This window comes from Haematobia irritans, chromosome 5 (genome assembly GCF_050003625.1).
Source record: "Haematobia irritans isolate KBUSLIRL chromosome 5, ASM5000362v1, whole genome shotgun sequence".
Classification (NCBI taxonomy): domain Eukaryota; kingdom Metazoa; phylum Arthropoda; class Insecta; order Diptera; family Muscidae; genus Haematobia; species Haematobia irritans.
Window position 1 is genome coordinate 36,337,695 of NC_134401.1, and position 27,464 is coordinate 36,365,158.

General features: G+C 29.5%; 1 protein-coding gene across 5 annotated transcripts in view; it reads right to left on the reverse strand.

Annotated features, from left to right (window-relative positions):
* Nucleotides 1-25,085, reverse strand: part of Tab2 (TAK1-associated binding protein 2) — a 40,179-nt gene extending 15,094 nt beyond the window's left edge. For 4 of the 5 annotated variants that reach the window (XR_012723692.1, XM_075313350.1, XM_075313351.1 and 1 more), the window contains exons 1-2: nucleotides 24,935-25,085; nucleotides 5,532-7,839 (exon numbers count right to left, since the gene is read on the reverse strand). Coding sequence is in view for 4 of the 5 variants with exons in the window: in XM_075313350.1 (XP_075169465.1) it covers nucleotides 5,532-7,809 (2,278 nt within the window). In the remaining variant the exon portion in view is untranslated. The remainder of the gene's footprint in view (nucleotides 1-5,531; nucleotides 7,840-24,934) is intronic. The other variant, XM_075313349.1, reaches the window with a different exon arrangement.
* Between the last annotated feature and the right edge of the window lie 2,379 nt (nucleotides 25,086-27,464).

A 27,464-nucleotide genomic window follows, 5' to 3' on the forward strand; every position in this document is an offset into this window, starting at 1 on the left:
AAATTTTATTTCTGTAGAAAACTTCGGTCAAAATTTTATTTCTATAAAATTTTTTGTCAAAATTTTATTTCTATAGAAAATTTTGTCAAAATTTTATTTCTATAGAAATAAATAAATTGTGTCAAAATTTTATTTCTATCGAAAATTGTGTCAAAATTTTATTTCTATAGAAATTTATTTCAAAATCTTATTTCTATAGAAAACTTTGTCAAAATTTTATTTCTATAGAAAATTTTTCAAAATCGTATTTCTATAAAAAAATTTTGTCAAAATTTTATTTCTATAGAAAATTTTGTCAAAATTTTATTTCTATAGAAAATTTTGTCAAAATTTTATTTCTATAGAAAATTTTGTCAAAATTTTATTTCTATAGAAAATTTTGTCAAAATTTTATTTCTATAGAAAATTTTGTCAAAATTTTATTTCTATAGAAAATTTTGTCAAAATTTTATTTTTATAGAAAATTTTGTCAAAATTTAATTTCTATATAAAATTTTGTCAATTTCTTATTTCTATCGAAAATTTTGTCAAAATTTTATTTCTATAGAAAATTTTGTCAAAATTTTATTTCTATCGAAAATTTTATCAAAATTTTATTTCTATAGAAAATTTTGTCAAAATTTTATTTCTATAGAAAATTTTGTCAAAATTGTATTTCTATAGAAAATTTTGTCAAAATTTTATTTCTATAGAAAATTTTGTCAAAATTTTATTTCTATAGAAAATTTTGTCAAAATTTTATTTCTATATAAAATTTTGTCAATATCTTATTTCTATCGAAAATTTTGTCAAAATTTTATTTCTATAGAAAATTTTGTCAAAATTTTATTTCTATCGAAAATTTTATCAAAATTTTATTTCTATAGAAAATTTTGTCAAAATCTTATTTCTATAGAAAATTTTGTCAAAATTTTATTTCTATAGAAATTTTTTGTCAAAATTTTATTTCTATAGAAATTTTTTGCCAAAATTTTATTTCTATAGAAATTTTTTGCCAAAATTTTATTTCTATAGACAATTTTGTCAAAATTTTATTTCTATAGAAAATTTTGTTAAAATTTTATTTCTATAGAAATTTTTTGCCAAAATTTTATTTCTATAGCAATTTTTTGCCAAAATTTTATTTCTATAGATTTTTTTTGCCAAAATTTTATTTCTATAGAAAATTTTGTCAAAATTGTTTGCAAAATCTATCAAAACATCAAGAATTCTACTAATCTACCAAACAGTAAAAAAATCTACCATTGTTCGTAGAATTCTACCAGGCAACGGGGTTAGAAATACAAAAATACTTTTTCAACTACCCAATATTAATTATGCGAGCAAATATTGATAAATACCAGAGGAGTACGATTTACTCGTCAAGAGATAAGACAAAAAACAATATTTTGCGTCGCAACTAGCTTGGTGAACCATTTATAACAAAAACAAATGGATATTTGATAAAAATTGAGGTATGTATATATTTTGCATTGGAACGTTTAGGTCTTTTTTATATGAACTATCACTTTTCCTCCATATAAAAAATAAACTGTGCAAAATTGATAATGAAAGTCTAGTAAATTATCAGTATTCTTCTAAATGATATTTTTTTCACATGAGTTTGGCTAAAATACACACATAAAAATATCTATATGACGTTTCTTTTTGGTTGAGATAAGGTATTATTAATACAATAATACATGGACCACAAACTTTTAACAATCAGTTTATATGGGTATATGGTAAAAACAAACAAAAATTTACAAATTTTTTGGAAAAAAAAATTTCAACTCTTTAATATTTCTAATTTATGGTATTTTGAAAAATTCGACAATTGCGATTATTGAAAAGTCGACTATTGACCTCGCGACTGTCGATGCTATTATGACCAAATTTTGCAAAATCGGGCGATACATATACAGTATTGGCCAAAACCTAAGCACCCCCTCACTACATTTTTTTGCAATGCTGATTTTTTTAAGAAAACACGGTTATTAAAATGTTTACTTATTTTTATTTATATATCTATATAACCAAAAAACACAAAATTTAAGGAATTCAAAATTTTATAAAAAAGTTAAAACTCAAAAAAAAAAAAAAAAAAAAAAACATTTTTATTCGCAAATATAAGTGGACAAAACTAAAGCACCCCCATTATAAGGCACAAAATATAACTATCGATATCAATATTTGGTAGCGTATCCTTTATTCTGAATGGCACACGCACATCTTTTAACCATAGAAGATATTAAGTTATTAATTATTTCCGGAGATATTGCCTCCCAGGCTTTTTTTCACAGCTTCAAATAAGTCGTCTTTTGTTTTGCAATTTTCTCGCTTAATTTTTGAGTTAACGATCTCCCACAAGTTCTCGATTGGGTTGAGATCTGGGAATTGTGCAGGCCAAGGGAGAACTTCTAACAAATTGTTCTGAAACCACTCCTTAACCACTTTTGACGTATGTTTCGGGGCGTCTTTTAATATATCACGATACATGAAACGATCCATAGTTCATCTTATGAATTGGTCCAATCCCTTGTCCAGAGAAACAACCCCAGACCATTATGTTGCCGTTTCCGTGTTTCACTGTGCCTTTGCGATATTTAGGATTCAACCGTTGTCCATTTGGTCTGCGTATATGCCTTATGTTGATGTCTTGATAAACCAGCTGTCCAATCAAAAAGAATTCTAGTTTTAAATTCGCTTGAGTACTTATTACGCGCCATTACTCCTATCTCTACGAAATCTTTACAACAATGACAATTCTCGCATAAATTCTACCAAGTTCTTCTTCTTCTTCTTAGCACATCAGCTTAACGTGTGCTACTTGTTTGGAATGTACCGTTAATTAACGCAGTAGCGTAGTGCTTTAGTTTAGTCCGTTTGTATTTACGACTTAAAATGTTTTTTGAATTTTAACTTTTTTCTATTATGTTTTGAATTACTTATGTTGGTGTTTTTTATTAATAAAGACATATAATTAACACAAATCAAAAAAATGCTTAACAACTTAATTTTCTTAAAATAATTATGATTTTAAAACAATGTACTGAAGTTTTGGCCGATACTGTATATGGGAACTATATCTAAATTTGAACCGATTTCAATTTTGCACACTTAAAATGTTTACTTTGTGCCAAATTTGAGATCGGTTAGTAAAGAAGCGCAATGTGACCCCATTTGTCGAAATCATACCAGGTATACCGGTATGAAGTGAGCGTCAAGATACAAATGTCTCGATACACAGAAAAAATTTTCACGAAAATTTTTCCAATTAAAATCTTAATTGAGTTTTAAAAAATATTCAATTAAAAATTTAATTGATTCAACAAATTTTTTAATTGAAATAAAAATCAATCACACAAATTAATAGTATCAATTAAATATTTAATTGGATCAATTAATTTTTTAATTGACTGTCAATTAATTTATTAATTGATACTATCATTTCTGTGATTGAAGACATTTCAATTAAAAAATTAATTGGATCAATTAATTTCGTGGTTGAATCAGAAAAAAAATTTTTTGTGTGTAGGGAACATTTGTTGTGATCGAATCCTTATTTTTTTTTTTGTTTCTTTGCTATGACATCTGTGAAAAATATTTAGTATACTTCAAGTCATTGAACAGACAACATCATAATTTTTTCATCGCGTTAAAAATGTCGAATTTTGTACCAGAAAGTGATGATTTGGGGAAAGCATTAATTTTTTATTTTCATTTCAAGAAAAGTGCTGCAGATTCGCATCGAATGCTTGTCGAAGCATTGGGTGATCATGCTCTATCAGAAGCGTCATGTAAAATATGGTTTCAACTGTTTAGATTAGATTTTGATGTGAGAAATGACGACCACCAAAAAAGTTTGAAGACGCCAAATTGCAAACGATATTGGATGGTGATGACAGTTTGAGTCAAAAGCAAGTGACAGCAATGTTAAATGTTGCACAACAAGTAATGACCGTTTTTTTTACTTTCCCATTAATATAATATATTTTCAAAAAACGATCATTTCATACCCGAATCTGGTACCTGTATTATGGGAGCTATATATAAAATTTCGCTGAAAAACATGGAAGTTCTTGAGCGGCTCTAAAGGAGACCACCACTGGAGGAAGAATTTGAAAATATTAAATCGAGGCATAACAATGGACCTATGGTGGTATAAGTGGACATCAATTCAATTCAATAATTGAAGCCATTCTCTACAACCTAACCTAACCTAACCTATATCTAAATTTGAACCAATTTTTCCAAATTCAATAGCGTTAGTCCTTGTATCAAAAAACACCTTCTACCGTCCACATGGACGGAGGTGATTCCGAGCCGATCGGTATATATTTTATGGGGTCTAAAATCAATATTTCTGGTAGATAGTTTTTTTTTTTGCAGATCAAAATTACTACACAGAAAAAATAACGCCAAATTTTTTCCAATTAAAAAGTTGATTGAAGTTGAAAATTTTTTCAATTAATAAATTAATTGATAAATTAACTTCTTAATCAAAATGAAAGCATTAAGCATTCAATTAATTAAATCAATGATTGACAATTTTTAATTAAAAAATTAATTGATACAATTAACTTTTTAATCAAACTCGGAAGACTAAGTAACTTAAAAAATTGATGGAAAATATTTAATTTTTAAATAAATATTTATTTCAAACAATCGATTTTTTAATCAAACTAAAAACACAAAGTCAGATAAGAAAGTAATTGAAAATAGTCACCTTTTTAATTCAAGAAATTAATTGAGATTTGCAATCAACATCAATTAAATTTTTAATTAAATCAATTAAAAAATTAATTGAAATTTTCAAATCAATTAATCTTTAAATCAAAAATTACGCCCAATTAAAATTGTGACTGATACTATCATTTTCGTGATTGAAGATATTTCAATTAAAAAATTAATTGGATCAATTAATTTCGTGATTGAATTAGAAAAAAAAAATTTTGTGTGTATACCCTGACCCCTATGTGGTTTAGGGTATAAAAAAAGTCTAAGTTTTTTTCAGTGTAATTATCGGGCCAAAGATGGTTAGGTTAGGTTAGGTGGCAGCCCGATGTATCAGGCTCACTTAGACTATTCAGTCCATTGTGATACCACATTGGTGAACTTCTCTCTTATCACTGAGTGCTGCCTGATTCCATGTTAAGCTCAATGATAAGGGACGTCCTTTTTATAGCCGAGTCCGAACGGCGTTTCACATTATAGTGAAACCACTTAGAGAAGCTTTGAAACCCTCAGAAACGTCACCAGCATTACTGAGGTGGGATAATCCACTGCTGAAAAACTTTTTGGTGTTCGGTCGAAGCAGGAATCGAACCCACGACCTTGTGTATGCAAGGCGGGCATGCTAACCATTGCACCACGGTGGCAAAAACACAGCTTGTTTTCTGCATACATTGCAACGTTTCTATTCAAGTTTTAATAAAAGATATAAATGCCTTCATGTCTGTTGTTACACTTTAAATTTGAGAATATTGGTGCGACAAAATGAACATTAACACGCAATAATATTAACACACATTTGTATCATTTATTCTTACCATCTTCTGCTTGCTGAGGTGCTAGACACATATTTCCAAAATTACCACTGCCAATACCTTGTGGCGATTTAATTTTCTGGGATTTATTTGAATGCAAATCCCTACTATTGTGAAATTGCTGTTGTTGCTGTAGCTGTTGTTGTCGTAGATTTTGTAGTTGCTGTTGTAAATACTGCTGTTGTTGCAAATGTTGTTGCTGTTCAGCATATAAAGAATTTACATGATTATATTTATCACCATCCGAATTACCATCATATTGATTTTCACAGATATTTACTTGATTTGTATTGCGCTGTTGTTGTTGTGGCCGTCTACGACTGGCACTAAAGACACCACCTTCATCCGTTACGGTAATGTGGAAATTTTGCTGATAACCCAGTCGTGCATCGTATGATGTGCTCGAATACGAAAGACTTTTACCACCACCACTTGCCCCCGAAAATCCAGGGCCAGCTGTTATATCAATTGCCGATGGCTGGAGGGCAGAGTTTAGAACCGTGGTAGGCGGTCTCAGGGTGAGATTAACCGATGTATAGCTTTTTTGTGAACAACCGCTATAGCCGGAATTCGTTGGCGATGAGACAACGGACGAGTTGGCGGTATTGGTTGTTGGCGTTAACGTAACCGATTCCGTTGCTGTTGTACCACCACCAAACGCTAGATGGGATGGCGTTCTAGTTGTTTGCAAAAAATCACGCGTGTACGGTGGCTCGGGTTGTAATGTTATGACTGAACGATGCCGTATTGGCGATTTGTTTTGCAAGTTTTGTGTAGTATGGTGAGTTCTAGATGTTGTGGATGTGGATGTATTGGACGATGATGTGGGAGAAGGTGGTGCCGATAATGAAACATTTACGGAAATCTCCGACTCTGATAGGGGGCTGTTTGTATGGCTGGAGGAAAGAGAATCACTATGATTATAGTTGTTATTAATGTTGTTGGTGTGGCTGTGAGACAAAACGGGTTTGGGAGCAATGGGAGGTAGTGGAGCTTTGCGCACGGGTTTAATAATGACACCGGCACTTGTTGTGTTATTTGCTGTGGATGATGACGATGCTGCAGAGTTTGCCTGCGTTTGCGATAACGCTGAATGCTGTCTATTGCGTTGTTGCAAAAATTGCTCTTGCAATTGTACATTTAAAAGTTGTCTCTGTTGCTGTTGCAGTTGGGAATTTAAATTGAGCGTAGTTGGTCGTACTCGTGGTATATTTTGTTCGTTTGAAGTTGTCGTCGTTGTCTCACTAACACTATTGCCATTCTCACCAATTTTATTATTACTCACCATCTGTGAGAGATTTTGTTGGGCACTCTGCTCTATGGGGGAAGTTGATTTTCTTGCCACATTATCCCCTTCCTCCAAAGTCTCAGTACTGCTGGTTTTTTTATGTGAGTTTATAGAAGTTGTTAAATTGAGAGTAGTCGGTCGTGCTCTGGCCACATTCTCTCCTTTACTAGGTAATTGTGGGGAATTTGGCTTATTACTATTGGAAACTGGAGGAGGTAATGGTGATGATGGATTAAATGTTGGCATATCATTAATATCTTCATTTATGGGACCTAGACACTCAGCAATATCCCCAGATGCAGACTTTTTTAGCGCTTGGCGACGTGAATCTAGTGTAGTAGGTCGTGATCTTGAAGTTGGTATAGGCGGAGGTACTGGTGGTGGTGGTGTTGGATTGGATACTATAGGGCTATTGTCCCCTGACACTGCATTCAATATTGGTGGCTGTAATGGCGCTGGCCTAACAGGTTTCAAAGGAAGTTTCAATGGTGCCTTTTGTTGTAGACCCAAGGGTTTCTGTTGCAAAGGTGGTTTTGGTGATGTTACTGAATGTTGTTGTTGTTGATTATGATTGCTATTGTGATGTAATGTGTGACTATGACTATTGTGATTATTATTTGGCGGATGTAAAACTTTGGCAGGATAACTCTGAACTGGTATTGGATTCAATTCCAATTCATTACGTAACATTTGTATGCAATTTTCACGTTGATGACAATTCTCATTGACACATTGGGTCACTACGGTATCTGGTATTGTGGGAAATTCTTGTTTCATTTCATGAAACAAGTGCATTATAGTTATATTGGTACAATTGCAAGTGGCCTTTTTTGAAGGAGTACTGTTGGCGTTTTCTGTTGGTAGTCTATCACTGTTATTTTCGTTGTTGTTATTGTTATTTATGTTATTGGAATTATTATTGTTGCTGATGCTGTTATTGTTCTCTGAATTACTTAGAAAATTTCCTGGCGGCTTGGGTGGTTTAGCCGCCATCTTTGGCCATCATTTAACAAATTTACAAGCCTGAAAGGAATAAAAAATTTTTGAAAATAATTAGTTCAAATGTCTTAATAATAATATGTACAGAGCTTAAGACCTTAGTAATCTAAGCTTATATTTATAACTAACAAATAAAAAATAAAAATAGTACAAGTTCCAATAGTCGAGGCAGAAACAGAGTGTAAAAAATGTACACTACACAAAATCACAATAAAAACCTGTAAGGAAAGTCTAAAGTCGGGCGGGTCGACTATATTATACCCTGCACCACTTTGTAGATCTAAATTTTCGATACCATATCACATCCGTCAAATGTGTTGGGGGCTATATATAAAGGTTTGTCCCAAATACATACATTTAAATATCACTCGATCTGGAAGAATTTGATAGACTTTTACAAAATCTATAGACTCAAAATTTAAGTTGGCTAATAGACTAGGGTGGAACACAATGTTAGTAAAAAAAATATGGGAAACATTTAAATCTGAAGCAATCTTAAGGAAACTTCGCAAAAGTTTATTTATGATTTATCGCTCGATATATATGTATTAGAAGTTTAAGAAAATTAGAGTCATTTTTTCAACTATTCGACTAAGCAGTGGCGATTTTACAAGGAAAATGTTACTATTTTGACCATTTTTGTGGAAATCAGAAAAACATATATATGGGAGCTATATCAAAATCTGAACCGATTTCAACCAAATTTGGCACGCATAGCAACAATGCTAATTCTACTCCCTGTGCAAAATTTCAACTAAATCGGAGCAAAAAATTATCCTCTGTGGTCATATGAGTGTAAATCGGGCGAAAGCTATATATGGGAGCAATATCTAAATCTGAACCGATTTCAACCAAATTTGACACGCATAGCTATAATGCTAATTCTACTCCCTGTGCAAAATTTCAACTAAATCGGAGCAAAAAATTGGCCTCTGTGGACAAAGGAGTGTAAATCGGGCGAAAGCTATATATGGGAGCTATATCTAAATCTGAACCGATTTGGATGATATTTTGCAAGTTTTTCGAGACTCATAAAATATTGGGATGTACGGAATTTGAGGAAGATCGGTTGATATACACGCCAATTATGACCAGATCGGTGAAAAATATATATGGCAGCTATATCTAAATCTGAACCGATTTTTTCCAAAATCAATAGGGATCGTCTTTGAGCCGAAACAGGACCCCATACCAAATTTTAGGACAATCGGACTAAAACTGCGAGATGTACTTTGCACACAAAAATACATCAACAGACAGACAGACGGACAGACAGACAGACAGACAGACGGACATCGCTAAATCGACTCAGAATTGAATTCTAAGACGATCGGTATACTAAACGATGGGTCTCAGACTTTTCCTTCTTGGCTTTACATACAAATGCACAAACTTATTATACCCTGTACCACAGTAGTGGTGAAGGGTATAAAAATTGGAAACATTTTAATTACTTCTTCCGTCCGTCCTTTTATCCGTCCTTTTATCGATCAATAAAACTAGTTTAAGGTGAGTATTAAGTTCGAGTTTAGACGCTAAAATCGCTAAAGTGAAAACTAAATCAGTAAGAGAAATCCATGAAATTATACATATTTGTTGCAAATTTTATTATAACTTGATGGGGAAAAGCCCAAAGCAAATTTTCACAAAGTTTGTATTCCTTAAAATAGATTATTAAAGAAAAGTAATCGTGAAAAAATGACGTTTTTAGCGGCTAAACTCGAACTTAATACCCACCTTTACACAGAAAATTTACACATAATGAGAGGTGATTTTTCTTATGTATTTTGAAATGCTGAATTCGAAAATGAAAGTTAAAAATTTTTTACGGAACAGTCACCTCTCATCAAGAACAGTCATCTCTCATAAGAAAAGTCACCTCTCATAAAATATACATGAAAAAAAAAAATTTTTTTTTGTAAACTAGTATAATTGTTTTTAGTTGGATATTTTTAATAATCAATTAAAAATGGTACCAAAAAAAATATCAAATTTAAAAATTAGAAAACATTTGAATAACCTCTTGATTTTAATTAATTTGAAAATTTAACTTAATTGATCAGTGTTGCCAGTATTAGGGATTTTTCCCCAAATCGGGGATATTTTTTCGTGAATGGGGACGAAATTTCTGAGTTGGGGACATGGCGATTTGGTGGGGAATTTCCATAAATTTGGAAATTTTTGTGGGGATTTTTTCAAGAAATCGGTTTGATCTTTTTTTTAAATTATTTCTATAGAAAATTTTGTCAAAATTATATTTCTAAAAAAAGTTTTGTCAAAATTTTATTTCTACAAAAAATTTTGTCAAAATTTTATTTCTATAGAAAGTGTCAACATTTTAATTCTATAGAAAATTTTGTCAAAATTTTATTTCTATAGAAAATTTTGTCAAAAATTTTTTCTATATAGCAAATTTTGTCAAAATTTTATTTCTATGTAGAAAATGTTCTCAACATTTTTTTCCATATACAAAATTTTCTTAAAATTTTGTCAAAAGTTTATTTCTATAGAAAATGTTGAAGTACCTCTGCAAAATCTAGCAAAACATCAAAAATCCTACCAATCTACCAAAAAATAAAAAATCTACCATTTCTGGTAGAATTCTACCAACTTTGGCAACGTTGTCTACCACCCAAATTTGCTACTTGAATATATAGAAGCAAATTTTTGTTCATAAATACAAAGTGACCGAATTTACATCTCCAGCATTTGGAAGACGATTACCAGTCTCTGAATGTTGTGGTTCGAAATCTTGATTTTATTGCAGCTTTCTGGATTTGACAAAATTTTAATTTTTAAGTTATTATTGATTTTCTACAGCAGAGCCTATTGCTTTATTTTTTTCAAAAAAAAAACTTGTCAAAAATGTATTGGGGATTTTTATGGGGAATTTGTATTTAAATTGGGGATTTTTGGGGACGAAAACATCATAATATTGGGACAAGAGCCAGAAAAATACTGGCAACACTGGAATTGATTGTTATTATTTTTTAATTTAATTCATTTACAGCCAAACCCATAAATTTTGAAATTATTTTGTATAAATTTCTTTTTTTCTGATTCAATCACGAAATTAATCCAATTAATTTTTTTACATCTCCAGCATTTGGAAGACGATTATAGTCTCTGGATGTTGTGGTTCGAAATCTTGATTTTATTGCAGCATGTTGGATTTTACAAAATTTTAATTTAAGTTATTACTGATTTTCTACAGCAGAGCCTTTTGCTTTATTTTTTTCCAAAAAAAAATTGTCAAAAATGTATTGGGGATTTTTATGAGGAATTTGTATTTAAATTGGGGAGTTTTGGGAACGAAAACATCATAATTTGGGGACAAGAACCAGCAACACTGGAATTGATTGTTATTATTTTTTAATTTAATTCATTTTACAGCCAAACCCATAAATTTTGAAATTATATTGTATAAATTTCTTTATTTCTGATTCAATCACGAAATTAATTGATCCAATTAATTTTTTTTAATTGCAATGTCTTCAATCACGAAAATCATAGTATCAATCACAGTTTTAATTGGGCATAAACAATACTTGATTAAAAAATTAATTGATTTCATTAGCAAATTTCAATTAATTTTTTAATTGGTTTAATTAAAAATTTAATTGATGTTGATTACAAAACTCAATAGATTTTTTTAATTTTTCTTTCTTTTTTTATTATTTTTAAAGACGTAACTATTTTCAATTACGTTCTTAACTGACTTGGTGTTTTTAGATTGAAATTAAAAAAAAATCCATTTTTTAATTAACTTAGTCTTCCGAGTTGATTAAAAAGTTAATTGTATCAATCAATTTTTTTAATTAAAAATTTAAAAATTTATATTAAAAATTTAAATTAATTTTGTAAGGCGTAACTTAACTAAGTTAAGTAACGTAATTAAGTCCTTAACTGTCTTGGTGTTTTTTAGTTTTAGTAAAAAATTAATTGTTTCAAATAAATATTTAATTAAAAATTAATGCCCTGTTCCTGTATATCGAACGAAAACCAGTTCGAATGAAAGGCAGTCACTCGAATTCGAATGAATTTGGGTTTTTCTATTTTTGAAAGTTCGATTCGTTTGTATGAGAATACATTGATTATTAAAAATGAGTATTTTTAAATTTTTGGCCTGAGAATTTATTGAAATGTTAACAATGCTTTTACTTTTTTCTTGACACTTATTGTATATGTTCGTTTATTACTCGACAACAAAATATGAAGTGACTTGCCTTTCGAAATAAAAGAACAAAAATCAATTTTCTTTCGTTTGGAATACGAAAGAAAGCTTTCGTTCGATATACAGGAACAGGCCATAAAAAAAAAAAATTAAAAAAAAATTACCTGATTTTATCTTAAAAAGTTAATTGTATCAATCAATATTGATTTTTTTTTTTTCAATTAAAAAATATTTTTTAATTGAAAAGAATTTCAACTTCAACCAAATTGTAAATATTTGGTGATATTTTTTCTGTGAATTGATTATATTTATACCCTTAACCACATAGTGGTCAGGGTATAATAACTTTGATCTGCAAAAAAAAAAAAAATTAATGTGCCTATCAGAAATGCTGATTTTAGACACTATCAAATATATACCGATCGACTCAAAATCATCTCCTGAATCGATCTAGACCTTGGTGTCCGTCCGGCCGTGCATGTATTTGGTGTTCGCAGAATTCTGGTCGCATTCATTAACCGATTTCGACGAAATTTGGTACAATGTTTTTTGCGATACAAGAACGAACGCTATTAAATTTGGAAAAAATCGGATCAAATTTAGATATAAAGGGTGATTCTTTTGAGGTTAGGATTTTCATGCATTAGTATTTGACAGATCACGTGGGATTTCAGACATGGTGTCAAAGAGAAAGATGCTCAGTATGCTTTGACATTTCATCATGAATAGACTTACGATCTGCCACAACGTCGAATTTTCAGTGAATGGGCCCTAGAAAAGTTGGCAGAAAATCCGCTTTTTTATCGACAAATTTTGTTCAGCGATGAGGCTCATTTCTGGTTGAATGGCTACGTAAATAAGCAAAATTGCCGCATTTGGAGTGAAGAGCAACCAGAAGCCGTTCAAGAACTGCCCATGCATCCCGAAAAATGCACTGTTTGGTGTGGTTTGTACGCTGGTGGAATCATTGGACCGTATTTTTTCAAAGATGCTGTTGGACGCAACGTTACGGTGAATGGCGATCGCTATCATTCGATGCTAACAAACTTTTTGTTGCCAAAAATGGAAGAACTGAACTTGGTTGACATGTGGTTTCAACAAGATGGCGCTACATGCCACACAGCTCGCGATTCTATGGCCATTTTGAGGGAAAACTTCGGAGAACAATTCATCTCAAGAAATGGACCGGTAAGTTGGCCACCAAGATCATGCGATTTGACGCCTTTAGACTATTTTTTGTGGGGCTACGTCAAGTCTAAAGTCTACAGAAATAAGCCAGCAACTATTCCAGCTTTGGAAGACAACATTTCCGAAGAAATTCGGGCTATTCCGGCCGAAATGCTCGAAAAAGTTGCCCAAAATTGGACTTTCCGAATGGACCACCTAAGACGCAGCCGCGGTCAACATTTAAATGAAATTATCTTCAAAAAGTAAATGTCATGGACCAATCTAACGTTTCAAATAAAGAACCGATGAGATTTTGCAAATTTTATGCGTTTTTTTTAAAAAAAAGTTATCAAGCTCTTAACAAATCACCCTTTAGCTTCCATATATATGTATCGCCCGAATTCGACAAATGGGGTCATATTGCTCTTCTTTTCTAACCGATCCATCCAATTTGCTACAGAGCAATATAATTCACCACCATTCAAGTGTGCAAAATTTCATTGACATCGGTTCAGATTTAGATATAGCTCCCATATATACTATGTTTCGCCCGATTTTCCCAATTTGACCATAAAACACTTATTTATTACCCGATCTTAATCAAATTTAGCAAGTGGTAACCTTCTGTGGTATCAACCAAACGTGATTTATATACGAGGGCAGTTTGGAAACTTCTTAGCCTACCACAAAAAGCGCGGTATAAACAGAAAAAAGTTTAGTGTTTTGGAAACTTCCATCTCTGTTATGAACACATGTTAAGTTTTGTTTCGATCTGGCAACTCCTTCATATAGAAACAGGTGTTCAAAAATGACGCATCCGCAATTTTTTGTACAATGGAAAAATTAGAAATGTGTGCTGTCATTAAATATTTACATAAAAAAGGTTTATCGGGACAAGAAATTCATACACTGAAAAAAATATTGTCGTGAGGTCAAAGATTTCATGTCTTTAAAATACGAATACAAATTTTGCTTAGCATAGAAGACGCATTTCTCTAAAAAAAAAGTTATTTTCCTTGTCCAAAAGTCGATAAACTTTTCAATGAAGTCGTATTGTTCTTATAATTAAGTGATTTGACTTAAAAATGGGTATCTTAACATGAAAGAAAAAATTAAGGTCAACTTGACTTTAATAATTCAGAAAAATTCTTTAAATTTAATGAAATTGTCTTTAAATTTGTTGTATTTTTGCATCTTGACTACAAAGCAAAAAACCGTTCAAATATAGGACATGTTTTTCAAAACTTTATTTTAAAGAAGTTTTTTACTTCAAACATAGCATAATTTCTACTGGAAGTCGAGTCCTAATTTGGAAAATAAAGTTGCCGTTAACTCGTTTTTAAAGGACTTTGATAGCATATGAAGAAAAAATACTGAGAAAGCGAAAAATTAAAATTTGCTTCCTAGAAGCAAGTACACAAAACCTAAATTTAAAAGAGAATTGTGTCTTAAAAGTATCCTTACTTGTATTCTCCGCTTCTTTGGCTCGGAATCAATACCAAATTTTTTAAAGTAAAGACAAAATCTTTGGAAACGAGTATGTTTTTTTTTCAGTGTAATGATATAGTGAATGTGTTAGGTGAAAGTGTTCCTTCATATGCAACAGTAAAAAATTCGGTTGCTGAATTTAAACGTGGTCGTACAAGCATTGAAGATGAACCACGTAGTGGACGTCCAAAAACAGCAACAACAACAGAAATTGTTGTCAAAGTAGTTTTTTGGGACTTCAAAGGTATTTTATTGCAAAAGGGTAAAACAATAAATTCAGAGTACTATGTTACTGCAACCTTTTGGATCAATTAAATGTACAAGTTCGAGAAAAACGTCCTGGCTTACAACACAAAAAAAATTCATCAAGACAACGCACCAGCGCACAAGAGTGTTTTAACAATGGCTAAAATCAACGAATTAAAGTACGAGTTGCTTGACCACCCACCTTATTCTCCTGATTTAGCTCCCGGTGACTTTTACTTGTTCCCAAATCTAAAAAAAATCCTTGCTGGCAAGCGCTTTACCTCAAATGAAGATGCAATTACAGTTGTAAGCCACTATTCTCTCTTATTATAGTGCCTCTCTTCAGCTAAAATGTCAACTTGAATCGAATTTGGTTTATGTCCGAAATATTACACATACAGTTAACCAAATCTATAGAAATTATACACCTAAAATGCTTACACTGAAAAAACAGTGAATGTTTTTCCACACATTCAAGAAAATTTATTAGAAACCATTAATTTTTTTTTTCACTTGTCAGAAAAAATTTTTTAGTTTGAACTAAAAAAAATTGGAGTTCAAAATTGCAAAAATTAGCGTCATACGAAGTTCAAAATGGGCGTATTTGTAGTAAAATTTCAAAATTTAAAGAAATAATAAACTATTTTGTGAGAAGTACGAATTTAGTAAATTTTATGCTTCATTTGTGCATAATTTTTCCCCGTTTTTTTAGTTCATTTAACTAATAAAAACATGAACTAAAATAAAGTTAAATTGAAATAGAGGTTTCACTTTTTATTGAGTGTATGTTTACTCTAATAATTCAGTAGGGCTGGTTTAGGGTATAATATAGTCGACCCCACCCAACTTTCTACTTTACTTACTTGTTTGTCTCTTCACGTTTTCTTTGATTTACCTTTGTTGGTAAGTCAATATTTCATGCAGTTTCGCACTAATGAACTGGATTAATTATGAAATTTTTGTTTTGGCTTTTTAAACTGGTTTTTTTTCTTAAATTTTTCTAGGAATTTGCCTTTTTGTTTTCAATACTTGTAAATTATTACTTAACAATTCTCCCATCGATTGTACTTAATATTTCATTTAAAAATAAATGAACTTCCTGTTCGGGGATTCTTCACGTTTCACAAAGGAAGTGTGTTACAAGGGATTCCGGCCAATGTTTACAAGATAGAAAAACAACCAAAAGACACTCTTCTTTGTTTTACGAAATTCGATTATTTCGTTTTCTAGGAATTCTGTTACAAAAAAATATTTATTTGTTTAATTGAATTAAGAGACCTGTGGTGAAATACCTACAAAAAAATACCTTTGCATCTGAAGCCATATTTTGCAAACAAAAAGCACATAAAAATACCAAAGTGAAAGGGAAAACAATGCTGCCATTTGTTTAGCCACAAAAAAAAAAACAGAAAACGAAACAAAACAAAAAAAAAGAAAACAAAAAAAGAAAAAGAAAAACAGAATTATTTCATTTTCCAGAATTAGAGTAAATGTTAATCTATGTTCGCCTATGTCAAAAACAAAACAAACTAAAAAAAAATGGAACAAAATATTATTCCCCTTTAACCCACCCATCATCTATAAGGCAACCCATACATCCCACCCTACGTAGATGGTCGTTCAACACCATTTTCATTTCGAGACCATACACATCTATCTTCTCAGCAGCAAAACGTAAATAAGATGAAAAAAGAATAGAAAAAAAGAATTGCACATAAACAAATGACAAGCGAATTTAAAAATATTTATGACACCACTAAACAATAGACTAAAAACAATACAAATTAAATGAAGAGCAATAGCGGCCAATATAAAAGGTGTTAATAATATTGTCATTATGAAAAATTAAAGTAGATATACAGGGTAGCTGACACAAAGTGTTGTAAATTGAAACTACTAAAATTACCATACTGAAAAAAAAATATTTTCATTTAATTGTAATTTAATTGCTTTTATCGACTTGATTTTATTGACTTAATATTTCTCTAAAATTTTCACAAAAAAACACAATTTTTTCACGGTTACTTTTCTTTAATAATTTTCACGATTACTTTTCTTTAATAATAATAAATTTTAATGTTATAACAGGTTGGCTGACAAGTCCCCGGTCTAACAAAGAAAAACACATTTTTTTGTCAAAATTCGACATAGTTCCCTTCAAGAGCGATACAACGATTTTAACGACCTTCCAATTTTTTGATACCATTTTGGTAGTACTCCTTCGGTTTTGCCTCAAAATAGGCTTCAGTTTCGGGGATCACCTCTTCATTGCAGCCAAATTTTTTCCCTGTGAGTATCCTTTTGAGGTATGAGAACAAGAAAAAGGGGCTGGGGGCCAGATCTGGAGAATACGGTGGGTGTGGAAGCAATTCGAAGTCCAATTCATGAATTTTTGCCATCGTTCTCAATGACTTGTGGCACGGTGCGTTGTCTTGGTGGAACAACACTTTTTTCTTCTTCATATGGGGCCGTTTTGCCGCGATTTCGACCTTCAAACGCTCCAATAACGCCATATAATAGTCACTGTTGATGGATTTTCCCTTCTCAAGATAATCGATAAAAATTATTCCATGCGCATCCCAAAAAACCTGGGCAGAGTCCGGAAACTCATTATGAAGCCAAGTTTTTGCTTCCACCGTATTTTTTCCCTTCAGAAAACAGTATTTTATCAAAACACGAAATTCCTTTTTTCCATTTTGTTCACAATAACAAAAGTTGCTTCACAAAAGACGCCCTATCTCACAAACTAATTGACTTACAGACGTCAAATTTTGACACGAATCATTTGAAGGTTGGTACTATATAAAAATAATATGCATTTAATACTAGCGACGCCATCTATGTGTCAGACCGTGGACTTATCAGCCAACCTGTTATGTTGTGAATCCAAAATATGAAATAATACTCATTTGGCTGGACTTAATTTCGAATTTAAATAAATTTTCAACACTGATACGCATTTTCGAATGAAAAATTGCTTGAAAAAGCCCCTCAGCTAATATATTAATCCCCTTAAATTGTCTTTATAAAAACATTAATCAACGTTAAATATATATGAGGACCGTCAATGTTTGGCTAATTAAGAGAACTTTTGCAGACGGCCGGCCATCCTACCGCCCACCACCGTGAAGTATTGCAATGCAATCAATTCGCTTTATTGTTTTCCTTTACAATATTTCATTTCTCTCTCTCTCTTTCTCTAAATATATACATAATTGTGTAGTAGATACAATACCTGATACATATGTCAAGTAAAGGGTGATTCTTTTGAGGTTAGGATTTTCATGCATTAGTATTTGACAGATCACGTGGGATTTCAGACATGGTGTCAAAGAGAAAGATGCTCAGTATGCTTTGACATTTCATCATGAATAGCCGAACGATCTGCCACAACGTCGAATTTTCAGTGAATGGGCCCTAGAAAAGTTGGCAGAAAATCCGCTTTTTTATCGACAAATTTTGTTCAGCGATGAGGCTCATTTCTGGTTGAATGGCTACGTAAATAAGCAAAATTGCCGCATTTGGAGTGAAGAGCAACCAGAAGCCGTTCTAGAACTGCCCATGCATCCCGAAAAATGCACTGTTTGGTGTGGTTTGTACGCTGGTGGAATCATTGGACCGTATTTTTTCAAAGATGCTGTTGGACGCAACGTTACGGTGAATGGCGATCGCTATCGTTCGATGCTAACAAACTTTTTGTTGCCAAAAATGGAAGAACTGAACTTGGTTGACATGTGGTTTCAACAAGATGGCGCTACATGCCACACAGCTCGCGATTCTATGGCCATTTTGAGGGAAAACTTCGGAGAACAATTCATCTCAAGAAATGGACCGGTAAGTTGGCCACCAAGATCATGCGATTTGACGCCTTTAGACTATTTTTTGTGGGGCTACGTCAAGTCTAAAGTCTACAGAAATAAGCCAGCAACTATTCCAGCTTTGGAAGACAACATTTCCGAAGAAATTCGGGCTATTCCGGCCGAAATGCTCGAAAAAGTTGCCCAAAATTGGACTTTCCGAATGGACCACCTAAGACGCAGCCGCGGTCAACATTTAAATGAAATTATCTTCAAAAAGTAAATGTCATGGACCAATCTAACGTTTCAAATAAAGAACCGATGAGATTTTGCAAATTTTATGCGTTTTTTTTAAAAAAAAAGTTATCAAGCTCTTAACAAATCACCCTTTACATATATCATTTCTATATATATATACAAACGACATTTTTCAAATATTTTTCCTTCGCCTTGTTGTGGCATTATTTTGATCTAATAAAAAAATGATCTCTAATTTAATTCCTTTAAAAATGTATTTTTTTGTTTTAAACAAAAAATTCCCAGCAAAAAAAGCGTCGCCAAAAAAGTAATGAAAATGTTCTTTTTGGATCCGGAAGTGATACAAAATTGACGCAGAAGCGATGCATTTAACATGGGCTTGTCATAGGACGGAAGTCCTGCATTTCAACAGCCGTTGCATTTGCATCACTTCTTTAGGTGTGATCCGATGTTTTGAATGTAAATTAAAAAATTATGTGATATTTTGTCAAATAAATAATTTTTATAATTTTTTATAATTTTTAATGGATTCTAACGCTTGTCGAAAACGTTTGAACTGAAATATTTTCAAAAAATCACAATTTTTTCAGATTGGATTTAGCATTTTTTTCGACAAAATTTAAATGATTTGTACCATTTTATGAATTCTTACTCTGTTTTTAACCTATTTGAAACAAAAAAGTTAAAATTACCCATTAAAAGTATGAAAAAACCAAGTTATAAAAAATTTGAATGAAATTATTTTAATTCCTGGGGAGTTAAAATAAAGAACATTATTGGGAGAACATATTCTGGAAGTGCTTTTAAAGTTGTGCCTTTGGAAGAACTTCCAATTTTTCTTGCTGGGTTGTTGTTCATTTTTCCAAGGCAACCCACTATGAAAAAAATTGCATGTTTATTTTAGAAAATTTTAACTAAACATGATGACTACAATTTTCAGATTTAATCTTTAAAATCGGATTTTAAAGAATTATGTGCACTCAAAAAAAGTTTACTTGTATCCAAAGATTTTGGCCTTCCTTTAAGGATTTTTAGTATTGATTCCGAGCCAAAAATGCGGGTTCTTTAAAATAAGGAAATTTTTTTGCGACCTATCTGGCTTTAAATCTAGGATCTATAAAATTTAAATTAGGATTTTCCGTTATATTAATAAAACACTTACAAACATATGCCAGTTTAAAAATCCAAATAATGACGTATACTTCGAAATAAAAAATATTTTCTTAACCCTTTCACTACCTATGTCCACTTAGAAGGACATTCGAAAAAGACACCAAATTCTATATTTCCACTTAGTTTCGATTTATTTTTTTATATTAGTTTAAAGTACAGGCTATAAATAAGCTATAAATATTTTCTATATTGGTGAGCACTAAAATACATTTTTATAAACTTCTTTAACAATAAACGAAAAATATGGAATTTTGAGACAATTTTTCTTCTGTATGTTTCTAGTAAATGGACATTCACCCAAAAACTATAGCTGATACTTTTTCGGGATCTTTTTTGTATTTTTTCTCACACTTTGAAAGATATTATAGGCCAAATAGAACTTATTTTCGTAAGACCATTAGGTCACAATTCAAGAATCCACTTTTTAGAACAAGCTCATATAGCTCTTGATTGAGGTAGGTTCTCAAAATGACAATTTTTGTTCTACATGCTGTTAGTACTAGTAAAAACAGATGAAAAATTAAAGTTTCTAACATCAGGTTTATTTCGGTAGTGAAAGGGTTAATTCCAGAAAAGCTTTAAACCAAAGATGCTAAATCCTCAAAATAAGTCTTAGGTTAGGTTAGGTTAGGTGACAGCCCGATGTATCAGGCTCACTTAGACTATTCAGTCCATTGTGATATCACATTGGTGAACTTCCCTCTTATCACTGAGTGCTGCCCGATTCCATGTTAAACTCAATGACAAGGGACCTCCTTTTTATAGCCGAGTCCGAACTGCGTTCCACATTGCAGTGAAACCACTTAGAGAAGCTTTGAAACCCTCAGAAATGTCACCAGCATTACTGAGGTGGGATAATCCACCGCTAAAAAACTTTTTGGTGTTCGGTCGAAGCATGAATCGAACCCACGACCTTGTGTATGCAAGGCGGACTGCTAACCATTGCACCATCCCCAAAACAAGTCTTAGCCTATAGTTGAAATCTAAAGATTCAATATTTCAGTTAATTTAAAGGCGATTTCTTTAAATGTTTCTTTCCCTTAAGGAAAATTTGCCTGAGTTTAAAGATATTCAACTTTAACGAAGGGACGCAAATTTTCAAAATGTGTGTCCCAAATTTAATGAAAACATTTTTTGAAGCAAAGACTATAAACTTTCTTTTAATTAAAATTTAATTTTTTTTAAAGAAATTTGTCCTTAATAGAGTGTAAAATTGAGGTTGCGTAATCTTTGACATCACGTATATATTTTTTTTCAGTATGGGCAAATAGAGGGAAGCTTTAGCAACTGAGGCCATTAACTAGATTTTTTTTTTTTATGTCTGTAGAAAATTTTATTTGTATAGAAAATTTTGTCAAAATTTTATTTCTATAGAAAATTTTGTCAACATTTTATTTCTATAGAAAATTTTGTCAAAATTTTATTTCTATTGAAAATTTTGTAAAAATTTTATTTCTATAGAAAATTTTGTAAAAATTTTAATTCTATAGAAAATGTTGTCAAAATTTTATTTCTATAGAAAATTTTGTATAAATTTTATTTCTATAGAACATTTTGTGAAAAAAATTAGTTCTATAAAAAATTGTCAAAATTTTATTTCTATAGAAATTTTTTTTAAAATTTTAGCTTTTTTTTAAAGAAAATTTTGTCAAAATTTTATTTTTATAGAAAATTTTGTCAAATTATTATTTCTATACACAATTTTGTCAAAATTTTATTTCTATTGAAAATTTTGTCAAAATTTTATTTTTATAGAAAATTTTGTCAATGTTTTATTTCTATAGAAAATTTTTTCAAAATTTTAGTTCTATATGGAAAATTTTGTCAAAATTTTATTTCTATAGAAAATTTTGTCAAAATTTTATTTCTATAGAAAATTTTGTCAAAATTTTATTTCTATAGAAAATTTTGTCAAAATTTTATTTCTATAGAAAATTTTTTCAAAATTTTATTTATATAGAAAATTTTGTGAAAAAAATTAGTTCTATAAGAAATTGTCAAAATTTTAGCTCTATAGAAAATTGTCAAAATTTTATTTCTATAGAAATTTTTTTAAAAATTTTATTTCTATAGAAAATGTTGTCAAAACTTTATTTCTATAGAAAATTTTGTCACAATTTTATTTCTATATATATTTTATTTCTATTTTGTCAAAATTTTATTTCGATAGAAAATTTTGTTAAAATTTTATTTCTATAGAAAATTTTGTCAAAATTTTATTTCTATAGAAAAATTTATCGAAATGTTATTTCTATAAAAAAATTTTGACAAAATTTTATTTCTATAGAAAAATTTTTCAAAATTTTATTTCTATAGAAAATTTTGTCAAAATTTTATTTCTATAGAAAATTTTGTCAAAATTTTATTTTTATAGAAAATTTTGTCAAAATGTTATTTCTATAGAAAATTTTTTCAAAATTTTATTTCTATAGAAAATTTTGTCAAAATTTTATTTTTATAGAAAATTTTGTCAAAATGTTATTTCCATAGAAAATTTTGTCAAAATTTTATTTCTATAGAAAATTTTGTGAAAAAAATTAGTTCTATAAGAAATTGTCAAAATTTTAGCTCTATAGAAAATTGTCAAAATTTTATTTCTATAGAAAATTTTGTAAAAATTTTATTTCTATAGAAAATGTTGTCAAAATTTTATTTCTATAGAAAATTTTGTCAAAATTTTATTTCTATAGAAAATTTTGTCAAAATTTTATTTCTATATATATTTTATTTCTATTTTGTCAAAATTTTATTTCTATAGAAAATTTTGTTAAAATTTTATTTCTATAGAAAATTTTGTCAAAATTTTATTTCTATACACAGAAAAAAATATCACCAAAATATTTCCAATTAAAAAGTTAATTGAAGTTGAAAATTTTTTCAATTAATAAATTAATTGATACAATTAACTTTTTAATCATGATAGAAACATTATGTTAATTAAGTCAATGATTGAAATTTTTAAAATGTTTAATTAAAAAATTAATTGATACAATTAACTTTTTAATCAAATTCGGAAGACTAATTCAGTTAAAAAAAGTGCTGATTTTTTTACTTTTTTAATTAAAAATGTATTTCAAACAATCATTTGTTAATTCAAATTAAAACTCTAAGCCAATCTAACTAAGTAATTAAAAATAGTTACCTTTTTTAATTAATAAATTAATTGCGTTTTGCAATCAACATCAATTAAATTTTTAATTGAATCAATTAAAAAATTAATTGAATTTTGCTGAAAAAATCAATTAATTTTTTAATCAAGAATTTTTTCTATGCCCAATTAAAACTGTGATTGATACTATCATTTTCGTGATTGAAGACATTTCAATTAAAAAATTAATTGGATCAATTAATTTGGTGATTGAATCAGAGAAAAAATTTTTTGTGTGTAGAAAAATTTATCGAAATGTTATTTCTATAAAAAAATTTTGACAAAATTTTATTTCTATAGAAATTTTTTTCAAAATTTTATTTCTATAGAAAATTTTGTCAAAATTTTATTTCTATAGAAAATTTTGTCAAAATTTTATTTTTATAGAAAATTTTGTCAAAATGTTATTTCTATAGAAAATTTTTTCAAAATTTTATTTCTATAGAAAATTTTGTCAAAATTTTATTTTTATAGAAAATTTTGTCAAAATGTTATTTCCATAGAAAATTTTGTCAAAATTTTATTTCTATAGAAATTTTTTCGAAAAAAATTAGTTCTATAGAAAATTGTCAAAATTTTATTTCTATAGAAAATTTTTTCAAAAATTTAGTTCTATATGGAAAATTTGGTCAAAATTTTATTTCTATACAAATTATGTCAAAATTTTAATTTCTATACAAAATTTTGTCAAAATTGTATTTCTATAAAAAAAATTGTAAATTAAGAATTCTACCAATCTACCAAACAGTAAAAAAAAATCTACAATTTTTGGTAGAATTCTACCAACTGTTGCGACCGTGGTAAAGATACCCATTTTTAAGTCGAATCACTTAATGGTATGGACAAAACGACTTTATTCAAAAACATTATCGACTTTTGGACAAGGAAAAAAACAAATGAGTCTTCTTTATAAGCAAAAAACGCATTAGTATTTTAAGGGAAAGAAATATTTGGCCTCACAACAAGCTTTAGAGAGAGAACCAGTGTACAATTCCTTGAATCAATACACCAAAAAAATACTTTCCTCCGAAACGAAATTTTATGCAACCGAAATTGCTTTTAGTTATAAAATATTTTCTTTAAAAATATATTGAGCCAAATTTATGACAAGCGGTGCAACGATTGTCTCCAAACTCTTTTATTTGCTTTTGAAGACAAAGAAAACTTCGCGTGTCTAAAATTTCGTTCCTCGCATAAGAAAATTCTTCCTTCCGTGTACTAGTTCTAAAATAAATATTTACCTCTCCTGAGTCTTAAAAAGGATAAAATTCAAATCAGACTAGCACCATTAGAAAACAATTTTGATCCATTGGCTTCATTTTTCCAAGAGTTTTTTTTCTTTGTTCGAGAGGATCGTTAGTTTTTTTGTCTGTATCACACTATTTTGTTATAACTTGTTTGCTAATGGACTTTATCATATGCAAAACTGTAATAGTTGTGGACCCTAATAAAACTAACTTTTTTGTTGTGTAGCGGCGTCAAACTTATAATTTATGGTGAATAGGTTAATATTATTACGATATGTATTTGTTTTCTTGTTACAACCAGTAATTATAATTAATAATTATTAAATGAAAATTGTTAGTTTTATTCACCTTATTGCTAATATTATTCACAGTTCTAATAGAATTTTTAATTGATATATTTATAAAACACTAGTAAACTTACATTTTCTAAAACAGGCATGATATTTACAAAACCAAAAAATGAATTTTATTGTGTTGACTTTAGTGATATTTTTTTCATAAACAATTATTTTATTTATTGATTTGTTTTTTAATAAACTGGACTAAGCACTTTATATTTGATTTTTCACAAGTTTCCCAGTAGTTGAAGAATTTATTAACAAAAAAAATAAATTTTTATTTTTGAGACGTTATCGATATTTTTACACTGGTATTTGTTAATATTAGTTTTAGAATATAATTAATTAGATTCGTATAGCTTTATATTTTTTATGTGGTTTGTTTAGATTTTTTTTAGATTTTTGAATAATTACAATGTCGATTTTTTTTCAATTCAATATTTTTTATGTTTATTTCCAAGTATTACATGAAATTTTCATGCATTATCATTAATTTATTTTTGTTAATATACATATTTTTGTTATTGTAAAATTAATTTTGTTTGTATTTTTATTTTCTACTTTTTTATTATATAGCTTATCTATAAGATTTCACTACTTTTTTTCGCCACTTCTTCACTCTAATCTGATATTAATATTTTTTAACGAAAATTATATCATAAAAAATGCACATTTTGTAAAATTTATTTAGCTCTTTTTTTACCAACAGTAAACCCCATTAGATAGATATGTATTTGTAATTAATTTATATGTCGTTTCAAAAACAATCAAGTATTCGAACAATATATATATCAAGTATTTATAAAAACAAAAATTACTTTTTCTTCTCGTATATACGCGGCACACACAAGTAAATTTTTCACCAGAAACTTTGTATTCAGCCAAGTATTTATTTCATTTGACCATTATCTATTATTATTTCATAGAAGAAATTTCACGAATATTTTCTACGAATAAATTTTCCGTTTCAACGGTTTTTTTGCGTTTTGAGTGTTGTCAACGGTTTAAATGCTTAGGGAAAACTGAGGGAAATTTCGCTCAGCACAAAAAACACCAAGACGTTGCGAGCATTTGGAAAGAATAAAGAAAGTATAATGACAACAACAACAACAACAGCAACGATATCTATAATAATAATAATATGAAGACCAGTACAAAAATATTTCATTTTCGATTTTGTTTTATTCTTAATGGTTATGATTACTATGGGGGTGGATAAGGTGAAAAAGGAATAATAAAGAGCGAAAATCAACAATTGTGTGTTTTTATCAACCTACAAAGTAGATGTGTGTACGTGAGTATTTCTCTGAGAATAATACACACATACATCAACATATGTGTTTGCCACTAAAAGAGAAACCATTTGGGTGTGGGAGAGCGAGAGTATATTTGTTGGTTTGTTTTGATTGATTTGGGGAATACCTCTAGAAGAGTTTTGGGGCCGGGGGATATATTATGCAAAACAAAACCTAATGAATGAAGCTGACAAGCCATTGACATCATAAATTTTATGTTATTCTTAAAGCAAATATGTCAACATATTCAGGTTTCCCATATCATGGTATCATTATCTGCGATAGTGGATAACAAACAAAAAAAAACCAAATATCACGCAACTTGCATTGAGTACTTTGTGTGCCAAATGTCTCAGTTATTATCAAAGATAGCGGCTTTTAATTATATATTCCATAAATCATATAAATAAGCAAAAGATGGCGCTACACGCTGTTAATAGGAACTTAGCATAAGATCGGAATGTGGCATGTCCCCTTAATGCCATGTTGTATGATTTAAAATAAACTTAATACTTAAATGCACAAGATCACCGATTTCTACGAAAAAAATATAAAATATACAAAATGGTTAAAAAGGAACATGTGCATACAACATATTTTTCAAAAAAAAGTTGTGTTTTTTTTTAATTTACAATTAATTATTATTCGAGCCTATAGGCGTGTATAGATTTGTATCTGGCGTTTTCTTTTAAATGGTTCTATTGATCAAGTTCCTTAATCCAATTTGTCCATAAAGCTCGAATAATAAATAATTGTATCTCAAGATATCATGCAGTTGGACGTTAATTGTCTGTTTCAGTATCAGGCTAACATGAAAAATTGTGTATTTTTTTAAATAATGGTTGTATCTTAAAAATACAGTGTTTCATTTAACTAAGGTTTTATTTACAAATAAACAATTTGATTTAGAGAATATAGATATTTTTATCATCTCTGGTAAATAATACAAATCGGAAGCAAAATAATTTCTTTGATTTTTTGTCAAAATTGGATTTTCAATTTTGACTGCAGATTACTCAGAAGGACTACAAACTTACCACAAAAATATATTTTTTAAATAGCGTTATGATATTTTAAATGCATCAAACTTGATTTCAGAATTCGGTCAAAAATTTAAGACGTACGAATTTTTTTCTGTTTGTATCTTAAAAGATACAGCGGGCATTTAAGGGTTAAGAGAGCAATGTTTAATTTTAAATATTTTCTAATTTGAATTTTTAAACTGACTTTTAACTGTTGGTGAACAACTCTATTAATAGTCTTCAGTTTGGGAATTTCGACATCGCTCTGGTCGACCTATCGTTGAAAAATTCGCTGA